Genomic DNA, 22,318 nt, shown 5'->3' on the forward strand with positions numbered 1-22,318 from the left:
CTCATTTACAAGGTACCAGAACTGAGAGATTGCAGCTATTGGGAAAGACTGAACAGGTTGGGGCATTTTAATTTAGAAAAGAGAAGACTTGGAAGTGTTTAAAATAACGAATGGGTTGGACAGGGTAGATGTAGAGAGAAAGTTTCCACTTGTGGGAGAATCCCAAACTAGGGGCCATAAATACAAGATACTTACTAATAAATCCAGTAGGGAAATAAGGAGAAATTTCTTTACTTGGGGAGTGGTTAGAATGTGGAACTCGCTACCACGGGAAGTGGTTGAAGCAAATAGCTTAGATGCTTTCAAAAGGAAACTAGACAAGTACATGAGAGAAAAGGGAATGGAAAGATATGCTGAAAGGCTGAGATGAGGTAAATAGAATGGGAGGAAACTTGTGTGGAGGATAAACACCAGCACAGACTAGTTAGGCTGATGGCCTGCTTCTGTGCTGTATGTTCTATGTAATTCTGTGTCTTGACTATTTTGCATATGGGGGAGTCTGTGTTTTTGTGTATGTGGAGATCTTGATTTTTGTGTGCATGTGATGCCACAGTTTTGTGTATGAAGTCTCGCTGTTTTTGTGTACGGGAATGTTTGCATTTTTTGTGCCATCCGGGTTTGCGTTTCTGCAAAATTATGCCACGCACTGGTTTTGACACAAGTTTCCAACCCCCAGCTCCGAAAGGTTGGACATCGCTGAGCCAGTGAATCAAATGGAGAGTTCTAAATATAATTGTACCCATGATAGTCAAACTGAATTTTTTTAAATGATTTAAAAGACAGAGAAAATTGTTGGGGTGGTTTCCCACTCATGATCTTCTCCATCCCCCAAGTTTGTCTTGTACATCTTCCACCAGGTGGTTTCAGGGCAGCTGTAGTGTGGACTGAGTAGCTGATTGCTCACCCGTGGATGGTGCATAGCATAGAGAAGCCTTTGTTAGCAGGAAAAACTAAACGCATCTTAAAGGGAGTTAAGCCCTCAAAAAAAATAACTGCAACTAAAATTTCTTGGGAATGCTTTGTTCCTTTGCCAGAAGTGTAATTTGCCATCTATCTTTTGATTTGTCTGTTTTGTATAGTTTGTGCATATTTTTTTTCTTTTAAATTGTAACACAAGAACTTACCATTTAGAAATGATTGAGTGGAACATCCTCAGAAATTGCTAACATTTGCTATTTCTCTAGTTTAGCTGTCCATTCTCAATGTGTGTTTTGTTACATTATTCAAAGTTGAAATGCCACAAAACCAAAGTAATTTGCTTCACTCTGATTCTTATATTAACAGGGTGTAGGATGGTGGAAATATGAATTCTGCTATGGTAAGCATGTGCAGCAGTATCATGAGGTATGTGTAGCTGGAAAATGCATTTATTTCATTTTCAGTAAAAATGTATTTTTAAGGTTTTTAATTTGTGTGTTTTGAGATTACATCTGACAAGAATCTTAAGTATTTTGAAACTAAAGTCAAAGCTTGTAACCAGCATTGCATGTACGTGTACAAGACTTGAGGACCGTATAGCCTATTTGTCAGTAACTACATTGCCCCTAACTGTTAAAATTTACACAACAATTTATGTTGCAAGAAATTTATTTACTGATCACATATGTAGATCCAGATGATTAATCCAAGCACACAGGACATTACAAATGGAAGTCATTGGCATTATAACTACATTTTAGTAAAATTTTGAAATGTTGGGCTCGAAATTGTGGTCAGAGGCGTACCTCCGGAGTAAGCCTCCGACCCGTGAAAGAATTACAAAAGTAAATACTGGTGGCCAGGCTTTGAAAGCATGCGGCCTCTGGCCTTGAGGCGGAGGGCAGCGTAATGGCCCACAGATTCCAGGGATGCAGGCGGTGCGGAAGCGCACTGGGATCATGTGGGCCTGGTCCTCCAATCAATAAGCAGAATTCCATTTCAATGATTTACGAAAGGAATCCCCTCATGAAATGCAATGGAATCCCCAAATCTAATAATTATGTAATGTACAGAATTGGAATTTTATTCAGAATTACCTTCAGTCCATCAATCTCACTAAAAATGTAATAATTTTGATAATTTTATACATAATTAAATCTGTAATCCGGGCCAATATTTGTATAAACTCATTTCATACAATGTATGAGATAATTTCGGATATGAAAATGTTTAATTAAAGCCTTCGATATCTCCTTACTCTGATGCAAACAGGCTCTGTGCCTGCTTGCATCAACCGTAAGACTTCCGTGCGCAATCACTGGTCTGTCTGTACTCTGCGCCAGCCATTGCTTTTCCGCAGCTGTTGACAGGCCACAAGCTCCAGATTTCGCGTGCGCACGCTCAAGCCCATGTAGAAATCCTGTACGTGCGGGGCATTTTAACGGGAATACGACGGCGTACTTTGAGAGTACGCTGTCATACACACTGCAATTTCAGAGCCGTTATAATTTATGTCTACTTGATTGATTGATTGGAAAGTGGTTCTGATAGAATACTCCATCAGCATATTTCTATGTGGAGGCCCAAAGAGCATCAGATTCAGGAAATACAATCTAAACTGTACTAATTTTTTCCTGTAGTGGCCATAGCCAAACTTTGACCGACAGTTAATTTTGCCAGTCAGATGGCAAATTATGCCTAGCCAGCCTCTCCGTCCAATGAAAAATAACATTGACAGGCAGGGATCTTTTTAGAAATGTGAATTCACCCAACACATACTAGAGTTTTCTAGATCTTTTTCCAGAGGTGCCATTGAACAGTTAGATGGAACTTCCATCGTGTGTCTTCCCAATTATCTGCCAAATCTTTCACAGCACAAAACTTTACATAAGACATAGAATCATAGAAATTTCAGCACAGAAAGAAGCAGCTCATTATCTGTGTCAGTGCTAGCTCTTCATTTAGAACAATCTACTCGGGGGAATGCTTTTTATTTAGGATACGAAAGGATCTTCCTCCCCGCTAAGTTGCTGTGCTTCTGTCTGCTATGGGGAGTTTCGCACACCAGCTCCATTGCAAATGCTGGGGGACTGGAACTTAAAACCAAGGGCCGCTTTATGTCCAGCCAATCCCAGGAAACCGTGCTATAGGATGAAACATCTACATTCCTCTTGATGTTTAACAGTAATTGATAATTAGATTCCTACTTCACATTCCTGTTATAGTTATGGACTATTGTAACACAATAGTACACTTTAATGATGAAATCTGCTAACCTGTTACGGGTTACTTGTTGAGACCATTTCATCTAGAGGATTCTGGCAGGTAAAGAAATGATTTAGCACTTTCCATATATTGACAAACATTCTACCTGTACACAGTGTGGGGCCACAGGTAGTTCACAGTAATCCTTGGCTGAAGGAGGCTATGTGGAGAAAATAGCCATTAATATAAATAAATCCCTCCATGGCATTGCCCCTTCCTATCTCTAATCTCCTTCAGCCCCACAACCACCCAAGATTTCTGCACTCCTCTAATTCTGCCCTCTTGAGCATCCCTGATTATAATCGCTGAACCTTTTGTGGCCGTGCCTTCTGTTGCTTAGGCCCTAAGCTCTGGAATTCCCTGCCTAAACCTCTCCGCCTCGATACCTCTTTTTCCTCCTTTAAGACGCTCCTTAAAACCTACGTCTTTGACCAAGCTTTTGGTCACCTGCCCTAATTTATCCTTATGTGGATTGGTGTCAAATTTTTTGTCTTAAAATACTCCTGTGCAGCGCCTTGGAACATTTTACTACATTAAAGGCGCTATATAAATACAAATTGTTGTTAAAAATGTAGCTATGTAAACACTTCTTAACTACATCATGTGTATTTATAAAAAATATCCTAAAATTAGAATTGGGAGAACTAGATAATTAAGTAAATTTCAACTTCCCTTTTAATCATGGCACCTAGAGTTGAATATTCAAACTAATGGGATTGAAGTCTCCCCATGGCTCACCTGATTAAGAAAGTGACTAGCTGAGCCAAACACACCAGGAAGATCAAGTTCAGTCTATGTTGAGTTAGCTGATCTTAGCCCAGTGGATAAGGGAGATTTGGAGGAATAAATCAACCAGAGTTCCTACTCCTGATCACTCCAGTGGCCCCTCCTGGAAATATGTGGACATTGGGTAAGAACATGATCGAGCTCAGCTGGGATACCCCACCAAGGAGAAAAACAGCGCACTTGCTTATTCCCTCACTCACATACTTGTGTGCATGCAATTTTTAGTGGGCACAGATCACAACATAAAATTAGCACTAATTTGTCACGAGTTGAATTAGTGGTTTAGTAAGGGAGCCAGTTATAGCTGGTGTGACAAACATTGGTGCTTGCCTGAAATTCTGATGAAGGGAGACTGTTAGAGGAGTGCAAAAGGATCTCTACTATGCATATAGCCCATGCTATGCTGGAAACCTGGAAGTGCTTGGTGCTGACACTGGGTGCAAAAAGTGGAAAATTATCTTTTTATAATGAGGGTGTTCGTGGAACATTTGTCATTTCAGGCACCCAGTGTCATCAAGTGCTCCCAGGTCAGGTAAAGGACTGCCAGGTACAGAGTAAAGCTCACTTTACTCTACCCCATCAATATACCTCTGTTTCAAAAGAGCTTGCCCCTGCTGCATTACTTTCCATTTCCCACAACCATGTCTCTGAGGGAGAGTGCAATTTACTGCAAAATTAGGGGCTGGTGTGTGAACTGGATTAAGACTAATTCACCTAGGACCCTTACTGCCAGAAGACAAGAAATTTTAATCCCATCAGGCAGAGCTGGATTTAAACCCAGATGCCAAAGGTGAAAGGCTAGTGGCTACCCCACCGTGCCACCTAGTTTCCCCCAGAAAATATCCTCCTAATACTGATTGCCCCCATCCTGATGAACACTTTCATCCCTTTTATTTTAAGCTGAAACAATAAGGATGTCACAAAATAATTTTTTATATTATCTGAAGGATAAAGGAGCTGGAAAAAGCATCATAGTGGTTGGGACCTGGAATAAAGAAGAGCACATCACGTGGGCTGCAAAAAATTCAGCACGGTCTTACCAATGGAGAGAAGATGGAACACAGAAAGTGAGGTAAATTTGTAGGTTGTAATATACAAAAACTCACCGGGTAGGCCTCAGCTGGAGTATTGTGGACAATTCTGGGCCTCACACTTCAGGAAAGAGGTAAAGGCATTAGAAAGGGTACAGAGTAGGTTTACCAGGATGTTACCAGGGATGAGGGACTTCAGTTATGAGGAGAGGTTGGAAAAGTTAGGATTGTTCTTGGAACAGAGAAGGTTAAGAGGTGACCTAATAGAGGTTTTCAAGACAATGAAAGGTTTTGATAGAGTAGATAGAGAAAAACTAGTCTCTCTGGCGAGTGGGTCAATAAGAGGTCATAGATTTAAAATCATTGGCAAAAGATCTAGAGGGGAGATGAGAATTATTTTCTCATTATTAACTGAGTTGTCGGGATCTGGAACACTCTGCCTGAAAAGGTGGTGGGAGCTGATTTCATAAATAATTTTAAAAGGGAGTTGGACAGGTACTTGAGGATGAGGAACTTGCAGGGTTACGGACAAAAAGCAGGGATGTGGGACTAAGTACGACTGCTCTGTCAAAGAGCCGGCACAGGCACGACGGGCTGAATGGCCTCCTTCTGTGCTGTAAGATTCTATGGCTAACGTGCAAGTTATCAAATAAATTCCACCACCGCTTCAGTTCAGATCATATGGTGCACCTCTGTTTAATAATGTGCGATTCAATCACAGGAAACATCCATCAATCGGTGTGGGCCATGATACTTCTGGCAAAAAATGGAAAACTGTACCCCAGAATCATAACTGTGTAGTGTAAGACTGCAGCAAATAGAGATCATATTGATAAGCTGCTCTGATGATTTATGGTGTCGTGTGAGCCCTCTGTGTTGCTGCTTTGTAGTACGATGCAGAAACGTACACATATCGATTTAAATACTATCTTTGTTGTACGCTTGAAATAAGCATTAACCATTTGTTTCAAGTTTCCTGATTTTGAGGAATTTTGCATTAAATTGTAGTAGAAATTTGTTTTTTTTAAATGTTGTTGGAGGTTGTAAACCTATCTTAGAAGCAATTATCAATGTTTTTGTCACTTCTGTACAAGCAATCTTGGAGCCCACCATGTTGAACTGTATAACTGTTTCTCTGCATTATGATCCAGTTGCAGATGAAAACAGTAAATTATCTGGATAATTCTAGAATGAAACTTTGCTTGGCAGAAGTCATGAAGATCTTTTGGTTGACCTCCACGTCAGTTTAGTACTTTCTTACTTGGCGATGTATAAAGCTTCTCATTTGAATCTCTATAAAACATTAGTGAAGTAGCCTAGTAATAGAGTATATGTTCAGTGTTGTATTTTCTAATCACATTAGCTGAGAATTGATGTTGCGAATGCTGTTCGATATTGCAGTTAATTTCACATTTTTTTTCAGGGTTGTTTCACATTTTTACGGAAATGGTGATCTTTGTGATTTGACAGGAAAACCACGACAGGTGGTTGTAAAATTGAAGTAAGTTTAGTTTCTGCTACTGCCACACTACAGACCTATCTTTTGCCAGTCTTGGATTTGATTCTATAGGAAAATCTTTTTAATTTAATTTTAATTTTCAAATCGATATTCTGCAGATATTTTGAGTGTTAAGCCGTAACATGCTGAGTTTTGTAAATTTTGGTCATACTTTCCTTTTCTTTGTACTGTGTGTATTTAAATAAATATATATTCTCACAGGTGTAAGGAATCCGAGTCCCCTCATGCAGTCACAATCTACATGCTTGAACCACAAACCTGCCAGTACATTCTGGGGGTAAGTAGAGTATATCTGTTGTAATATTTTGCAGAGTTACATTTTGTGTGTGTATCCATTTATCCTCTTTATTTTCTTAAAAATAAAAAGTCCTTGCATTTACATATTCTTGAGCAGTAAAGCATCTATACTCCAAACGGCCATAGTGACCTTCTGGTGGACAGTCCAGTGCTCCACCACTAGACCTCCCAAGTCTCTCATTTACATTTTGTTTTGAACAGTTGTTCTTGAAGATGTATGCATGTCACTATTATCTGTTCCAGGCATTTATACTATACTCTGTTAAATACTGTGGGAAGCAATTGTAAAATTGGGAAATACCATGAGGGTGTTGGTACTTCTCCAGCCTCCAATTAAAGTTGGAACAAAACTGATGACTTCCTCTGTTGCCAGTACAGTAAAGGTCCCAACAAAGTAGCCCATGTAGGAAATGGACAAGTCAAGCACGCACACAAGTTAAATTTATATCATGGGTTCCTGAAGAGTATATCTGCTTCCCAACATCATATTTAATAGGGCAGTAACACTCCAGCTATTAGAATGTATGATTATTAATGTTATGGGCTTGCTGCTTCTCCAGTGACCCAGTGGGTTTTATACAGTGAGTCAGCAGAGTCACACAGCAAGGTCCCAGATTCAATCTCTGGTCTGTGCTGAATTAGTTGATTGCAGCTGGAGCATTGATGTGGACAATGGCATTGACCGCCATGCTGTGTCTTAATTGTCAGGACTGAACTTTATATAATGTTTCTTTTTCTTTAGGTGGAATCACCGGTAATTTGTAAAATTCTGGATACAGCTGATGAAAATGGATTGCTTTCAGTACCCAGCTGAACGACTGAACAGACTAGATTTCTGTTGGTAGAACAAAATTTATTGTGCTAAATATTTGTGGGAATAAATACACCGATATAGTGCGATACTCCCATTATCAGCATTTATTACATATCAGTTGCTTTTAAAAATGGACACCTGGAAATAAGTATTTGATGGACATTTATGTCTAAATAGTATAAGGAAACAGTGGAGTAAGCCATCCACTGTGATGAGTGGTTGTAAATACACTATAAAAAATGTAGACTGCATTGGGGTACCTTTGAACTTGTATAATGTTTGAAATGATACTTGAAACTTGTACATCTGATGTGCGAAGTGTAATTTTACAAAGATGTAAATTTTAAATTTAAACTTTTTTCCAGATCTTTATTGCAAGAGTCATCTTTTTGTTAAATTCCTGCGTATACTAATTATTCATAAGCTATCAAAGAAGAATATTTATTTACTGCACTTCAACTGTTGGACCTCCTGGATCTTTTTTCCCTGAACATTGTGGTGCATTTCTCCGAATTTTATTTTTATTTTCCATTCAATTTTTATAACATTTTTGAAAAGTATTATGACTTCTGATTCCACATATCTTAAATGTTCTTTCTACCTAATCAGAATAAGCAAAAATTGTGGTTAAATTGAATAAAACAAAATCTGTTAACACTAGGATTATATCAATGCATATAGTTTCCTTATGACTGTGACTGAACATCCAACTAGATGGCATCAGCAACTGCTGCAAAATGCTTCATAATGGGTACATTCACTACAGAAAAATTAGTACTAAGTAGATTGTAACTTCTGTTTAGATGCACATCTCCAGGAGCTGTGACTAACTGAGCCGTACAAACCAGGAAGGTCCCAGATTGGATCTCCAATCTGTCCTTGGGTAACATCTCAGTGGGGCAGCAGGAAGAGGCACTACAATTGACCTCAGGACACCGGGTTAGGTAGGGGACAATTGAGAAGGCTTTTCCTCTTCTGAGCACTATCCCATGACCTATTCTGGGATTACCTATATATGTGCACGTCTGATAAATGATCGGGTGAACTGCAATGCGGCCCATTTGCCGTGGTTGCTGCCAAAGCTCAAACATGAATAATAGTCTTTTGGGTAAAGTATGGTAGGACAACTGGTGCCAATAAATCCACACCAAAGCAAAGAGTCAATGCCTTCAATAGGGATGGGGAGGAAATGGATGAAAAAAGAGGGGGGGGGGGAAAGCAGATTGGCTTCTCACTTTTTCATTTGGTTCCAACAACCTTAAAAGTGTAGGATTCGCAAAATTCCCCCAAGGTTATTAATAAAAGGGACCCTGTATGGACATTTTAAAAAGGGTACCCAAAAGATGGCGTCCGCACCTCGTGACCAAAAGCCTGAAAGATTTTTAAAAGCTTGGACTCTGTAGCACAGAACAGGCAGTTTCGGGAAATCGAAACTTAAAATGCATTTCTGTGAAAAGGACTTTGTGTTTGGAAAAACCAGACAGTTAAGCAAACACTGAATATGCATTTCGTCAGATTGGAACAGATCAACCCAGTTAGGCCTAAGTGTAAAGCCATTAGTTTGACCGCATAAATAATCGGAAACGGCTTAAGGAAGCCACCAAAGCTGGACAGGCCAATTAAAATGCATTAATGACAATACAGCTCGGACATCAGGTGCGATAAACAGCCGTCTAAAGCCAGTTAGTTTAGATTGGTATAATCATTTAAAACAGCCCGCCAAAAGTTAAACAATGGACTGACCTGATTTGGCGCGCAGATTGGGGCCTTCCGAAGGAGCATAATTGTAGGCCCATCAGTACCAATCGCTCTCTTATGCTCTCTTCTCTTGACTCTGACCTCTTGGGCTGCTGCCGCCCGTACTCGTGCCCTGGCCTCGTGGCGGGTTCTCTTCTCTCTCCCCGCATTGGGTGCATAACAGCCAAGGACATCCATACCAATCGCGGAGAGGGGAACGAGACCCGAGTCCAAAGTCACCCGGGCCACGAAAGAGGGCAGAGGAAACGAGGCCCAATGAAACGAAACGAGACGAAGAACAAGGTAGAGACCCGACAAGAGCAGAGAAGGGCAGCGAAAGACGCATTGATAAAGACCGAGCACCTAGTTGTAAGCTGGCGCTTGGGGAAGAAATTCATATTACGAGTATGATGGCGTTCTAAGAATGAGTAGAAAAATCTAAGCAGTAAAGACTGCCAACGCAACGTTACCGCCGCCGACCGCCCGAGGGAGAAGAAGAGAACCCATCGCGACGAGACGACGACGGTAGCTGAGGAGAGGAAAGGTGTGCCGCGGCAACAGCTCCAGCACCGGGCCCTGAGACCACGTGGCGACGGAGTACCCCAAAGGACAGAAGGCCAAACCTCAAAACTCGCAATGGTTCAGGCAACAAGCCTTGGATTGGTGAGCATGAATTCTGGCCCCTCATAGCTTAATCTAGTTAGGTATAGGGGGTGGGATAAGGATAAGGGGATTGTTACGGTAGTTGTTTTTCCCTCGATGTGCCGTGTGTTCCCCATTCCCTGTATAAGTATATAGTTATTTGTTTATGCCTGTATTTACCAGTAAATTTCTCAAGACTTCTGTTTTAATAAAATCTTGGTTTTCTTACACCAAACCACTTGTCTACTCGAATTTTTCTGTATCGCCGCCTGCACCTAAGTCCAGTGTCTAGAACCCAGGGGCGTGGGAGCGATTCGAGCCACTCACCAACAGTCAGGGGCATAACTGACTGGGCGCACGCGCCACACCCGCCACCCCCTACAAAAGTAAAGTATAATAGCAGACCAATTTATTTTTTTTAATGTATAAATAGCGTGATCCTGACTGAGTAGTTAGCACTGGAAGTTGCCAATAAGCTGTTCCCAGTGTACTTTGAAGTACAACATGTTGCTGCATATACTAATTGTTCATAAGCTATCAAAGAAGAATGTTTATTTACCGCACCTCAACTTTTGGACCTCCTGGATCTTTTCCCTGAACATTGTGGTACATTTCTTTAGAACCCATTACTGCTGAAGCTTTTAGATTCAGCTCATTACAGCGGCTAGTATTTGGATTATTTGTGATTACAATTGTTGATTTATTACATTTTCTCTTTCATTTGCAATTCTGTGTGACAGACATTGAATGGATATTTATAACTATCTGCATAGTAGTGTCCGTAGTCTGCAAAACACGATAAAATATGAGGGTATTGACTAAATAAAATTCCTTGCACCCAAATACCCATTTTTATATAGCTGATATGATGCAACCACAGTGGGGGGGGGGGAAGCATCACAAAGAATACCACTGCAATATGACAAAACATCTTATTCTCATCCATCTTGAACAAGGTCATAAGCAAGAGATTATATAGGTAAGGGAAAGCAATCAGCGGAGACTCTATGGTTAGAATTGAGGAATAAAAAAAGACGTAAAACTATAATGGGAGTTGTCTACAGGCCTCCTGCTAGCAGCAATGAAGTGGCAGAATGTATTAATTCAGAGATTAGAGAGGCTTGTAGCAAAAGAAAAGTTGTTTTAAAGGGAGACTAATTTTCATATAGATTTACAGTTCCTGTCTTATCTGGGTCCTACATTCCTAAGCAAGGATGGGAGACAAACTTATTTTCCACTAATCTTAATTCTAAGAAGTTATAGTTTCTTCTAACTTTTAATTCTAAGTAGTCATTTTTGTCCCCTTACAATCCCCCCTTGGCTATATGCCCAAGCAAGGCCATTTCCCTATTACTTTCTCGCGGGTGAGCCCCAGGTTTGTCCCTCCATTTGGGTAGCTACTTCCTAAACTGCAGGATCCGCCTGTTGACTTTCCCATTGAGGTTATAGAAGATAAGTCCTTTCTGCCGGACTTTTTAAATTTGCCTTATCCAGTTTTTTACTTATTGCTCTCGCTATGGCTTGTCTCTTATTCCTGCTACATTTTTGACAGGATAACAATAACAAAATCACCAATACAATGCCTTGTATGACAACCAATACATGTGATATTATCCTTATCCAGGGGTGTATTTGCACATTGAGTCCAGCATTCCAAAACTTAGTATACCAAGGCCGACTAGCCAACATTTCTTCAGTGTCCTTTTGTAGCTTATCTATTTCTTCCATCAAAATAACTCACTGAGTATCCATGCTCCGTACCCTGCGCAAACTATTTCCGACTGAAGTTGCCGGCTCACGTCTTCCCCTGCTTTGTTTATCAAATTTATAGTTCTGGCGTGGTCCCGCAACATGTGGGTCACTTGTAGTAATTCTCCTTCTGCACCATCACCTAGCTGTGCCTGCAGTCTTTGATTATCCCCTTCCCTATCCAACAATTCTTGTAAGATTCGGATTAGGGCATCAACCCGATCGTCTATGGTGTGCAGGTCTATAGTTTTCACCGTCGCAACCCCTGCCGCGTATCCCACGCCTGCCGTTTCTAGTATCCCTCTTTCCTCTCTGTCCCCTTTTCTACCTGTCTTCCTTTTCACATTAAATGTCATGGTTCTTGATTCAGGGCCTTCAAGAGCTTGTAGGGTCAAGTTATTGTACAGGCTTATTGTTTCCTTTCCACAAAAGCTGGGAATAGTTATATCCGTTAGGTTTAGAAACACTGTAATTATTTGTTGGCGTACCCCAAAGTGTATTTTATCTTTGGTTTTCTTTATTACCAATCCCCCTTTTGCTCCAGATTTCATAGTTGGGCACGTAAGCAGTGGTAGGATGTTTAGTAGCAGTGGGGTCATTGCGGGGGCTAATCTTCCAACACCAATCATCTGAGTCTGGGTATTGGGAGCTTTGGGAGATTGGACAGATTCCCCATTCATCCTCCCTTTGTTGGGGGTAACCAGAGAATTGAATGTAATCTAGCTCGCATCTTACTCGCACCCCTTTATCTGGCACACATGAGAATATCTCATCATTAATTTTCTTGAAACATATGGTGCCCACCTCTTTCCACCTCACTACCGTCCCTCTTATATCGGCATCTCCCGTGTGCCAGCCAGGTCTATCGTTGAATACGCTGATACCTGTTAGTCCAATACTACAATTTAAGTTTGTGGTTGTTCCGATTGTCATCGTTAATGTTCCTTGCTCCTGATCACAGCTAATGTCGCTTGAGTTTTTGTAATACAAGCCTTGTTGGTTCTTTTGGCCGGTCTGCACAGCTTCTCCCGTGGCTCCCCCTATAAGGGATAAGATCCTGTAAAACATAATATTTCCCGGTCGTCACCGCTTAATTAGGGTCCATGCCTTTTCAACTGGGTCCAGTGTTTCCATTTGCCGGTGCCCCTTATATCTACGCATGCGCACGTGTCACTTACCATTATTACCTGATGGGGGCCAGTCCATTTTGTCGAAAACCCGGGTTTTGCTGGGTTTATCTTTACCGTTACCTGACTGCCTACTTGGGGTATTTGGACTTTCTGTTCCTTGGTGTCGTTCTCTAAGTCTTTAATTACTTGCTGGGCCCTAGCCTGTGCTTTCAGGTCATGTAATTGCTTACAGAGTTCCATCACGAATCTCTGTACTCTGTCTTTATATGGTCCTATGTCCTCACTTCCTGTGACCAGTACCTCGGGCAGTCTCATTGCTCTCCCCGTCATTAACTCAAAGGGCGTCAGTCCTGTAGTCCGCCTAGGGGTTGCCCTTAATTTCATCAGGACTCTGGGTAACATGTCCACCCATCCCTGTCCGGACTCTTCGATTGCCTTGGCTAATGCTGTCTTTAAGGTCCTATTCATTCGTTCCACTAATCCGGATGACTCCGACTGATACGGGATATGGAATTTCTGTCTAATCCCCAGTAGGGCGCATGCCTGTTTCATCACCTTTCCCATAAAGTGTGTACCTTGATCTGAGTCCAGCTGCAGTGGCATCCCCCACCTAGGTATTATTTCCTCGGCTAAGATTCTAGCCACCGTTTCGGCTGAGCAATTTCTAGTGGCGAAAGCTTCTACCCATCTTGTAAACTGATCTATTATAACCAAGCAGTGTGATTTTCCCTTTTTTGGCTGGGTATTGGCCCGGTAAAATTTATCTAAGTTTTCGCAGGGTCCCTTGGGTCAGGGTTGGTGTCCCATTCTGACCTTTATTTTTCCACCGGGGTTATATTTGGCGCATGTCAGACATTTTCTGCAGTAATTTTCTATATCTCTACCCATTCCTTTCCACCACCAACATCGAGTCATTGAACTCGTCATACTTGTTTTACCGGTATGTGCGTACCCATGGTATATATTCAGCAGGCTCTGGGGCTACCACATTATCATCTTTCCTCCAAACCCCGTCTGTCCCTTGTTGGGTTCCCATCTGCTTCCACCTGTCCTTTTCTTGTGGTGTAGCTTCTATCTATACCTTAAACATGTTCACCTCCTCAGGCCTAATTGCACACGCACCGACTTGGGCTTCATTGGTCAGATTCTTTTCCTCAGCTGCCCGCCTGGCTGCCTCGTCTGCCCATGCATTGCCCTGTTGGTGTCGGTCAGTAATCATCTTGTGTGCTTTAATTTTTATTATTGCGCACTCTTGGGGTAGGAGAGAGGCTCCTACTAATTCCTTGATTATATTCTCGTGTCTTATGGATCCCTCTCCTGATGTCATATATCCTCGCCTACTCCAGGCCACCATGTAATCATGCACCACCCCAAAGGCATACCGACTATCTATATATATATTTAACCTTTTTCCTTCGGCTAACCTCAGGGCTTCGGTGAGAGCCACCAATTCTGCTACCTGAGCCGATAGGCTTCCTTCTAGCCGACCTTCCCTTTTAACCTGTCCGTTGCCATCTACCACTGCCCATCCTGTTCGTGGTGTCCCGTCTATATATCGCCGGGACCCATCTACATATAGATCCATTTCCGCTTCCTCGAGCGGGGCTTCACTAACATGGCTATTTTCCCCTTCACTTCCTGTCATGTTACACTGATGTTCCTCTCCTTCCGTTATAATCCACCCTGCGGGATTGTTACCGTTGTCTTTAACTATTGTTACTGTGCCATTGGGGGGGGGGTGGGGGGTATGAGCATCACCTCCCATGTGGCTCTACGCGCATCTGATGCAGTTCTTAGCCTTCCTGTGATAAGCAACTCTACTAGGGTATGCTGGATAATTTGTCCTGACATCACTATTGGTTCACTAACTCTGATGGCCCACGCAGCGCAGTCGAGGGCAGCAACGCATCTGGACAGGCTGCTGCTTAGTGGAGTAGTACGCTACCGACCTTTGTCTATACCCATGCACCTGGGTTACTACCGCATTGTAATGATCCTTACTGTGGTAGTTATAGATGTGGAATGGCCTATTCTGGTCTGGTAATCCCAGGGCAGGGGTGCTTACGAGGGCTTGTTTTAACTTTACAAAAGCTGTTTCTTGGTCGGGGCCCCAGTGCACTGGCTCCTGGGATGGTTTCCCCCCTTTGATCAAATCCTGTATAGGCTGGGCCATTTCTGCATATTCTGGGATAAAGTTCTGGCAATAATTAAATAGCCCTAGTACCTGCCTGACCCCTTTCACAGTTCCTGGCCTTGGTATCGTTCTAATAGCCTCTTTTATGTCATCGGGCATTTGTCTCCTCCCTTGTGTTATTATGTATCCTAGGTAAGTTACTTCATCCTTCCCTACCTGTGCTTTTCTAAGGTTTATCTTTAGTCCCACATTCTGTAAGACTCCCAGTACTGTAGTCAAGGCTAGTACATGCTGCTGTTCGGTACGGGAGGCGATAAGGATATCCACATATTGTAAGAGGGTGCTTCCTTCTCCTACGTTTATTGGTTACAGGATTCCTGACAATACTCTGTGAAATATGCTTGGGCTCTTGTGGAATCCCTGCGGTACTCTAGTCCATGTATACTGTTTTCCCCTTACGGTGAAGGCAAATTTCCCTTGAGATCCCTCATCTAAGGGTATGGCCCAAAATCCGTTCGCTATATCAAGCACGGTGAATATCTTAAGCTCTGGTCCTAGGCCATTAAAGATAGTGGCCAGACTTGCCACTATCGGGTGTTCTTTAGGGGCGATTTTGTTCAGGGCTGTATAATCGATTGTTAATCTATAAGACCCGTCGGGCTTCTTTATTGGCCACACAGGCGAATTAGTTGTGGCTGTTATTTGCTTCACTACCCCTTGTTCCTCTAAGTCCTGCACTATCCGGAGGACCGCCATTTCAGCTTTGAGTTTCAGTGGGTATTGTCGATGAGCTTTGTGTTCTGCTCCGGGGATTTTAATGGGTGGCACCCCTGCCAACCAACAATCCTGCTTGTATTGGGCCCACAAACTCGGGTACAGTTGGCACACACTACCCCAAACACCCTTTAGTTCCCATTCAGGCCGTACTGGGGTTATCCCGGCCACTTGTTGCTGTTGGTGTCCCGGGTGATTGAATTTACTTTGGTTTTGGTGTTTGTCCCCCAAAACTATTCGGTTACGCTGAGGGTCTATCAGTACTCCTATCTCTCTGAGGGTATCTATCCCCAATATGGTGCCTTCCGGATTAGGGCAACACCAAAACTGAGTAGGTAACATTATCCCTTGTACTTCTAGTAATACAATCTCACTTAAAATGGCTTTCCTGTATCCTCCTCCTGCTTCTTGTATGTTGACTGTTCTCTTGGTAAGGGGCAAATCCAAGTTAGTTATGGATATGGACGCTCCCGTGTCTATTAGCATATCGCACTGCCGGCCCCCTAACACTGCACTAATAAACATTCGTGGGTCCTCTACTTGCTGTCCCATACCTTCGCCGGGGGCTGCTAACCCCTAGCGTGTGCTCGTAAGTCGGAGCATTCTGATCAAATCCTTCTTAGAAGGTGCCACAGGTGTGGGGGGAGGTGGTAATGGTGCCAGTATCTGAACATTTCCATCAATTCTTCGCGGGTCACTGGTGTTCCCCCTTTCGCTTGCTGAGGGCCATTTTCTGCCGCGCCCCCTCCCTTTGCCCTGCAGTCTTTGGATGTATGTCCCAATCTCCCACAATTCTGACATTTTGGCCTGTAATTTCCCTGTCCTTTCCTCTTCTGTGGGCACTCTTTACTAAAGTGTCCTTCTCGGCTACAGTTAAAACACGTTAAGGGAGCTGCGTGAGGTATCTCCTCCTCTCCCCCTGCCACTGTCACTGCTGCCATTTTAGCTATTTTTTCCTTCTGCTCTGCCTTTAACTCCTCCACATTCTCTGCCCATTCTAGAGTTTCGTCATAATCATCCCCCACCTTGAACCCCAATTTAATTATCTTTTGGTGTGCTTCACCCAATCCGTCTTTAAACATTTTTTAAAATGCCGCGTCATCTTTGTCAGGGTTATTGGAGTCGGAGTGGTCTTTGTACTCAATCCATTTTCGTTCCCCGTATTCCCCTACACTTTCGCCGGCTTTTTGAGTTACTTTCAATATTTTACTCTAATTAGTCCTAACCGGTCCCCAACACTCATCCATCCCGTGTTTTAGGTATCCCAGTTTTTGTTGTTTTGTCATTCGCGCTCCTGTTATTCCCTCCAACTTCTTTATCTTAGCTTCTAATCCTTGGACTAGTTTTGTTTGAGTATCGATCTCCTTTATTTGTTCTCCGTAACAGGCAAGTATTATTATCCGTAATAACAACAGAAAATGCTGGAAATACTCAGTAGGCCAGGCAGCATCTGTGGAGAGAGAAACAGAGTTAACATTTCAGGTCTGGGACCCTTCATCAGAACTCTGTTTCTCTCTCCATGGATGCTGCCTGACCTGCTGAGTATTTCCAGCATTTTCTGTTATTTCAGATTTCCAGCATCCGCAGTATTTTGCTATTATATTATCTGTGCCTGCTCCGTCTTATTTTTTTGGCTATCCCACCACTTCCTCTGCCTGTTTGGTGGGTCCTCAGGCTGCCACCCCTTTTTCTTCATCGCATCTATTAGTTTCACATTCTTTTCCGCTAGCATTTTTACTAAGGACCCCTCCGGTCCCCAGTCGCCCCTAGGTTAATCTTGTACTCCTTCTTGTCTGCCCCGACCATATATGACCAATACCAGTTCACAGGTATTGCCTCGTTGGCCGTGTTTCAGGACCTACTCATAACCCATATCGTGCTTATTTCTCGATTCCCGTCAGTTCGTGGTTTGCTATACTTAGTTCTTTTATACAGATTATCTCCCCTTCCATCCACAATGCATCAGCTCTAACTTGTAGGTGGTATTTAAAAGGTACTCACCCCAACAGCTGCCACATTGTTCGGGCCGGAGAGTCTGTATCCTGCCGACTACGCCAATTGTTGGGGTAAAAGGGAAGTCTTCCCTCCTCTTAAGCGGACCCCCTGAGATAAGGGGTCAACACTTGCCCTATAGCAACCATGAATTCACCAGACGGATAAGTTTCACGATCTTTATTCACGCATATGCAAGGGGAAAATCTCAGTCTCATCCCAGAGAAAGGATTCTTCCACCGAGTATCAAATACGTACAGCAATTGTACCCTAACTTGAGGCATGCACCCCCTTCCACGATCATTGATTGGTCTACAGAATAGGTGAAGGGCTGTGTCCATTCGATGCCCCTTATCAGGGAGGTTGCTGAATGGTTCACAGAAACCCATCTTTACAGCATTCGCAGGCTAATTTATCTGTTCCTGCTCTGGTCAGGAGGTGCTTACATCATGCTTTGAGAATCTGTATGTCCTGCCTTATCTTAAGCAAGGACAAAAGACCAGCTTATTAGCTTTACAGTTCCTGTCTTATCTGGGTCCTACATTCCTAAGCAAGGATAGGAGACACATTTATTTTCCACTAATTTTAATTCTAAGAAGTTATAGTTTCTTCTAACTTTTAATTCTAAGAAGTCATTTTTGTCCCCTTACAGTAGTGAATTTTTTGAGTGCATTCAAGATAGTTTTCTGAAGCAATATGTTCTAGAACCAACAAGAAGGCAGGCCATACTAGATTTAGTTATGAGCCAGACTTCATGAATAATGTAATAGTAAGGGAACATTTATCTAACAGTGATCATAATATGATCGAATTCAATGTTGGGCTTGAAGGAGAAACTTAACGCAGTTACTAAATGTAATGAAATCTGTTTGTCTTGATCCTGTATTCATTTTGCACTCATGTATATTACCCTCCCCCACTGTGTATAGTTTCACTTCCTCTTTCCCGACTAACCTGGGAGGTTCCAGGTCTTGGCTCTTGGCTCCGCCCCTGACTTCTCTTACATAAAGATCCCAGGATCTGTATGACTCATTCCTGTGAACCAGTCGGCGTGTTGAGATGTTAGCTCTGATCTTAGTAATTAAAAGCCTACTTGTTTAAGTCTATAACTTCTAGTTTTGTGGTTATTGAAGGCCCATCAATTTTAATCACTAAAGAATACTAGGATGGATCGACTCCTAAAACCAGAGCGTCTGGACTTGAATCCACATTCTGCCGAAGCATCAAATCAATTTGGACACTGGCTCAAATGCTTCGAACTCTTTGCGGGGGCCTCATCCGCTAGCGAGGTAGATAAACTGAGTCTACTGACTACTCGCGTAAGTCATCGGATTTATTCGTTCATCCGGGACGCTACCTCTTACACGGAGGCCATCACTATCCTGAAGGCCCAATACCAGAGGCCGGTAAACGAAGTGTACGCCAGACATCTGCTGGCTACACGCAGGCAGCGACCAGAGGAATCAATGGACGATTTCTTACAGGGCCTAAAGGACCTGGTCTGGGACTGTAACTGCAAGGCCGTGATGCCCAACGCGTACTCTGACGAATTGGTCCGCGATTCCTTCATCACGGGCCTCAAATCGAATTATGTCCGGCAGAGACTGCTGGAGAAGGAGGTCCTGGACTTAAAAAAGGCAGTGGCCACTGCGCGATCGCTGGACGTGGCCCAGAGAAACTCTGACTCCTATTCTTCCGGCCATGCGGCCCTCACCACCTCGTGCGCGCTGAGGGGGCCGCCATCTTGGAATCAGCCATCTTCCCCATCCAGGTCTCAGACCAGCTCTACGCCGCCGGAGTCCCCACACAGAAGTTCACCCAGGAGTCCTCCTACAGCGGCAATGTCTCGAGGCCTGCAATGCTACTTCTGTGGCCAGGCCAAGCACCCCAGACAACGATGCCCAGCGAAGGACGCTACATGCTTCAAATGTAAGAAAAAGGGGCATTTTAGCAAAGTCTGCAGGGGGAATCCGATTTCCAACTCCGTCACCACCTCGTGCGTGCTGTGTGGGCCGCCATCTTGGGATCCGCCATCTTTTCCCAACTCAACGGCCGCCCAGGGCCCAACAGTGGCTTCGATCACGGTGGATCAATCCAGGCCACATCCGTTGACAAAATCTATGATGGACATACAGGTAAACGGGAATTTAACGAAATGTTTAATTGACTGTGGGAGTGCCGAGAGTTTTATCCACCCTAGCCTGGTACGGCGGCACTCATTAACGGTAACCCCTACACGGAGCAGAATTGCTATGGCTGCTAAGCCCCACACTTCGGACATTTTCGGCTACTGTGTGGTAACACTGACTGTAAAAGGCACGGACTACAAGGATTTGAAACTCCTCATGATGCCAGAACTCTGTGTTAATGTAATCTTGGGCCTGGACTTCCAGTGCCACCACGAAAGTGTCACGCTAGCATATGGCGGGTCCCAGCCGCCACTCACAGTCTGTGGCCTATCAACCTTAAAAATCAGCCCGCCCTCTTTATTCGCTAATCTCGCTCCGAACTGTAGGCCCATAGCGACCAAAAGTAGACGGTACAGTCTGGAAGACAGACACTTTATCAAGGCGGAAGTGGACAGACTCCTGCGGGAAGGCATTATTGAATGCAGTACCAGCCCGTGGCGTGCCCAAGTAGTCATAGTTAAAAATAGCGAAAAGAAACGGATGGTAATTGACTACAGCCAGACTGTTAATATTTATACCCAGCTGGACGCCTACCCTTTACCCCGCATATCAGAAATGGTCAACCAGATTGCGCAATACCGAGTCTTCTCGACTATCGACCTCAAATCCGCGTATCACTAGCTCCCCATTAGAACGGAGGACCGCCCATACACCGCCTTCGAGGCGAACGGGCGCCTCTACCATTTTCTCAGAGTGCCCTTCGGGGTAACAAATGGGGCCTCGGTCTTCCAACGTGAGATGGACCGCATGGTTGACGAGAATAAACTACGAGCTACCTACCCCTATCTGGACAATGTCACGATCTGCGGGCACAACCAGCAAGACCACGATCTAAATCTTGCGAGATTTTAAAAAACTGCCCTAAAGCTGAATCTAACCTACAACGAAGACAAATGTGTCTTCAACACAACCCGTCTCTGTATCCTCGGCTGTGTGGTGGAAGATGGGGTAATTGGACCGGACCCTGACTGATTACGCCCCCTAAAGGAACTGCCCCTGCCACACAATCCCAAAGCTTTAAAAAGGTGCCTGGGATTTTTTCGTATTATGCCCAATGGGTGCCCAATTACTCTGATAAGGCCCGACCCCTCATTAAATCGACGTCCTTCCCACTATCAGCTGAAGCTCGGGAGGCTTTCACCAGTATTAAACAGGACATTGAAAGGGCTGCAGTGTGTGCAGTGGACGAATGCATTCCCTTTCAAGTCGAAAGCGATGCATCAGACTTTGCCTTAGCTGCGACCCTCAATCAGGCTGGGAGACCTGTGGCCGCCTTCTCCCGAACCCTTCAGGGACCTGAAATCAGGCACTCTTCTGTCGAGAAGGAGGCACAGGCTATAGTGGAGGCAGTGCGGCACTGGAGACACTACCTAGCCAGCAAACGTTTCACCCTGCTCACCGACCAGCGGTCGGTGGCTTTCATGTTTAATAACAAACAAAGGGGGAAAATCAAGAATGACAAAATACTCAGGTGGAGGATCGAACTATCCATGTTCGACTATGATATTATGTACAGGCCGGGAGCCCTTAATGAGCCCCCAGACGCCCTATCGTGGGGAATGTGTGCCAGCATTCATACGGACAAATTACAGGGTCTCCACAATGACCTCTGTCACCCAGGGGTCACCCGACTATACCATTTTATAAAGTCCCACAATCTGCCCCACTCCATCGAGGAGGTCAGGGCAATGACCAGAGCCTGCCGCATCTGTGCGGAATGCAAGCCTCGTTTCTACAGGCCTGACCGTGCACACCTTATCAAAGCCACACGGCCATTCGAGCGCCTAAGTCTGGACTTCAAGGGACCCCTTCCCTCTGCCGACCGTAACGTATACTTCCTCAATATCATCGATGAATATTCCCGCTTCCCCTTCGCCATTCCCTGCCCAGACATGACCAGTGCCACGGTCATCAAGTGTCTCGGTAATCTATTCTGCATGTTTGGCATGCCGAACTACATACACAGCGATAGGGGGACGTCATTTATGAGTGACGAACTGCGCCAGTTCTTGCTCTCAAAGGGGATAGCCACTAGCAGAACCACTAGCTACAACCCCCGGGGTAATGGGCAAGTGGAAAGGGAGAATGCTACTGTTTGGAAGGCTGTCACGTTAGCCTTAAAGTCAAAAGGCCTTCCGGCCTCCCGCTGGCAGGAAGTCCTCCCAGACATGCTCCACTCCATAAGGTCTCTGTTATGTACTGCCACTAACGCTACCCCTCATGAAAAGATGTTCGTTTTCCCCCGGAAATCCACCTCAGGCATATCTCTACCCGCGTGGCTGATGTCTCCGGGGACAGTACTATTGCGGAAGCACGTGAGAGGCCATAAAACGGACCCCCT

General features: G+C 43.9%; 1 protein-coding gene across 2 annotated transcripts in view; it reads left to right on the forward strand.

The window, feature by feature from the left end:
- Positions 1-8,293, forward strand: part of erlec1 (endoplasmic reticulum lectin 1) — a 53,228-nt gene extending 44,935 nt beyond the window's left edge. For both annotated transcript variants that reach the window (XM_085981332.1, XM_085981331.1), the window contains 5 exons: positions 1,285-1,344; positions 4,917-5,041; positions 6,424-6,501; positions 6,721-6,796; positions 7,559-8,293. In XM_085981332.1, the coding sequence (XP_085837458.1) occupies positions 1,285-1,344; positions 4,917-5,041; positions 6,424-6,501; positions 6,721-6,796; positions 7,559-7,630 (411 nt within the window). In that variant the 3' untranslated portion in view covers positions 7,631-8,293. The remainder of the gene's footprint in view (positions 1-1,284; positions 1,345-4,916; positions 5,042-6,423; positions 6,502-6,720; positions 6,797-7,558) is intronic.
- The last annotated feature ends 14,025 nt before the right edge of the window (positions 8,294-22,318 follow it).

Source organism: Somniosus microcephalus, chromosome 3 (genome assembly GCF_052327205.1).
Source record: "Somniosus microcephalus isolate GS21.2 chromosome 3, FLI_Smic_1.0, whole genome shotgun sequence".
NCBI lineage: Eukaryota > Metazoa > Chordata > Chondrichthyes > Squaliformes > Somniosidae > Somniosus > Somniosus microcephalus.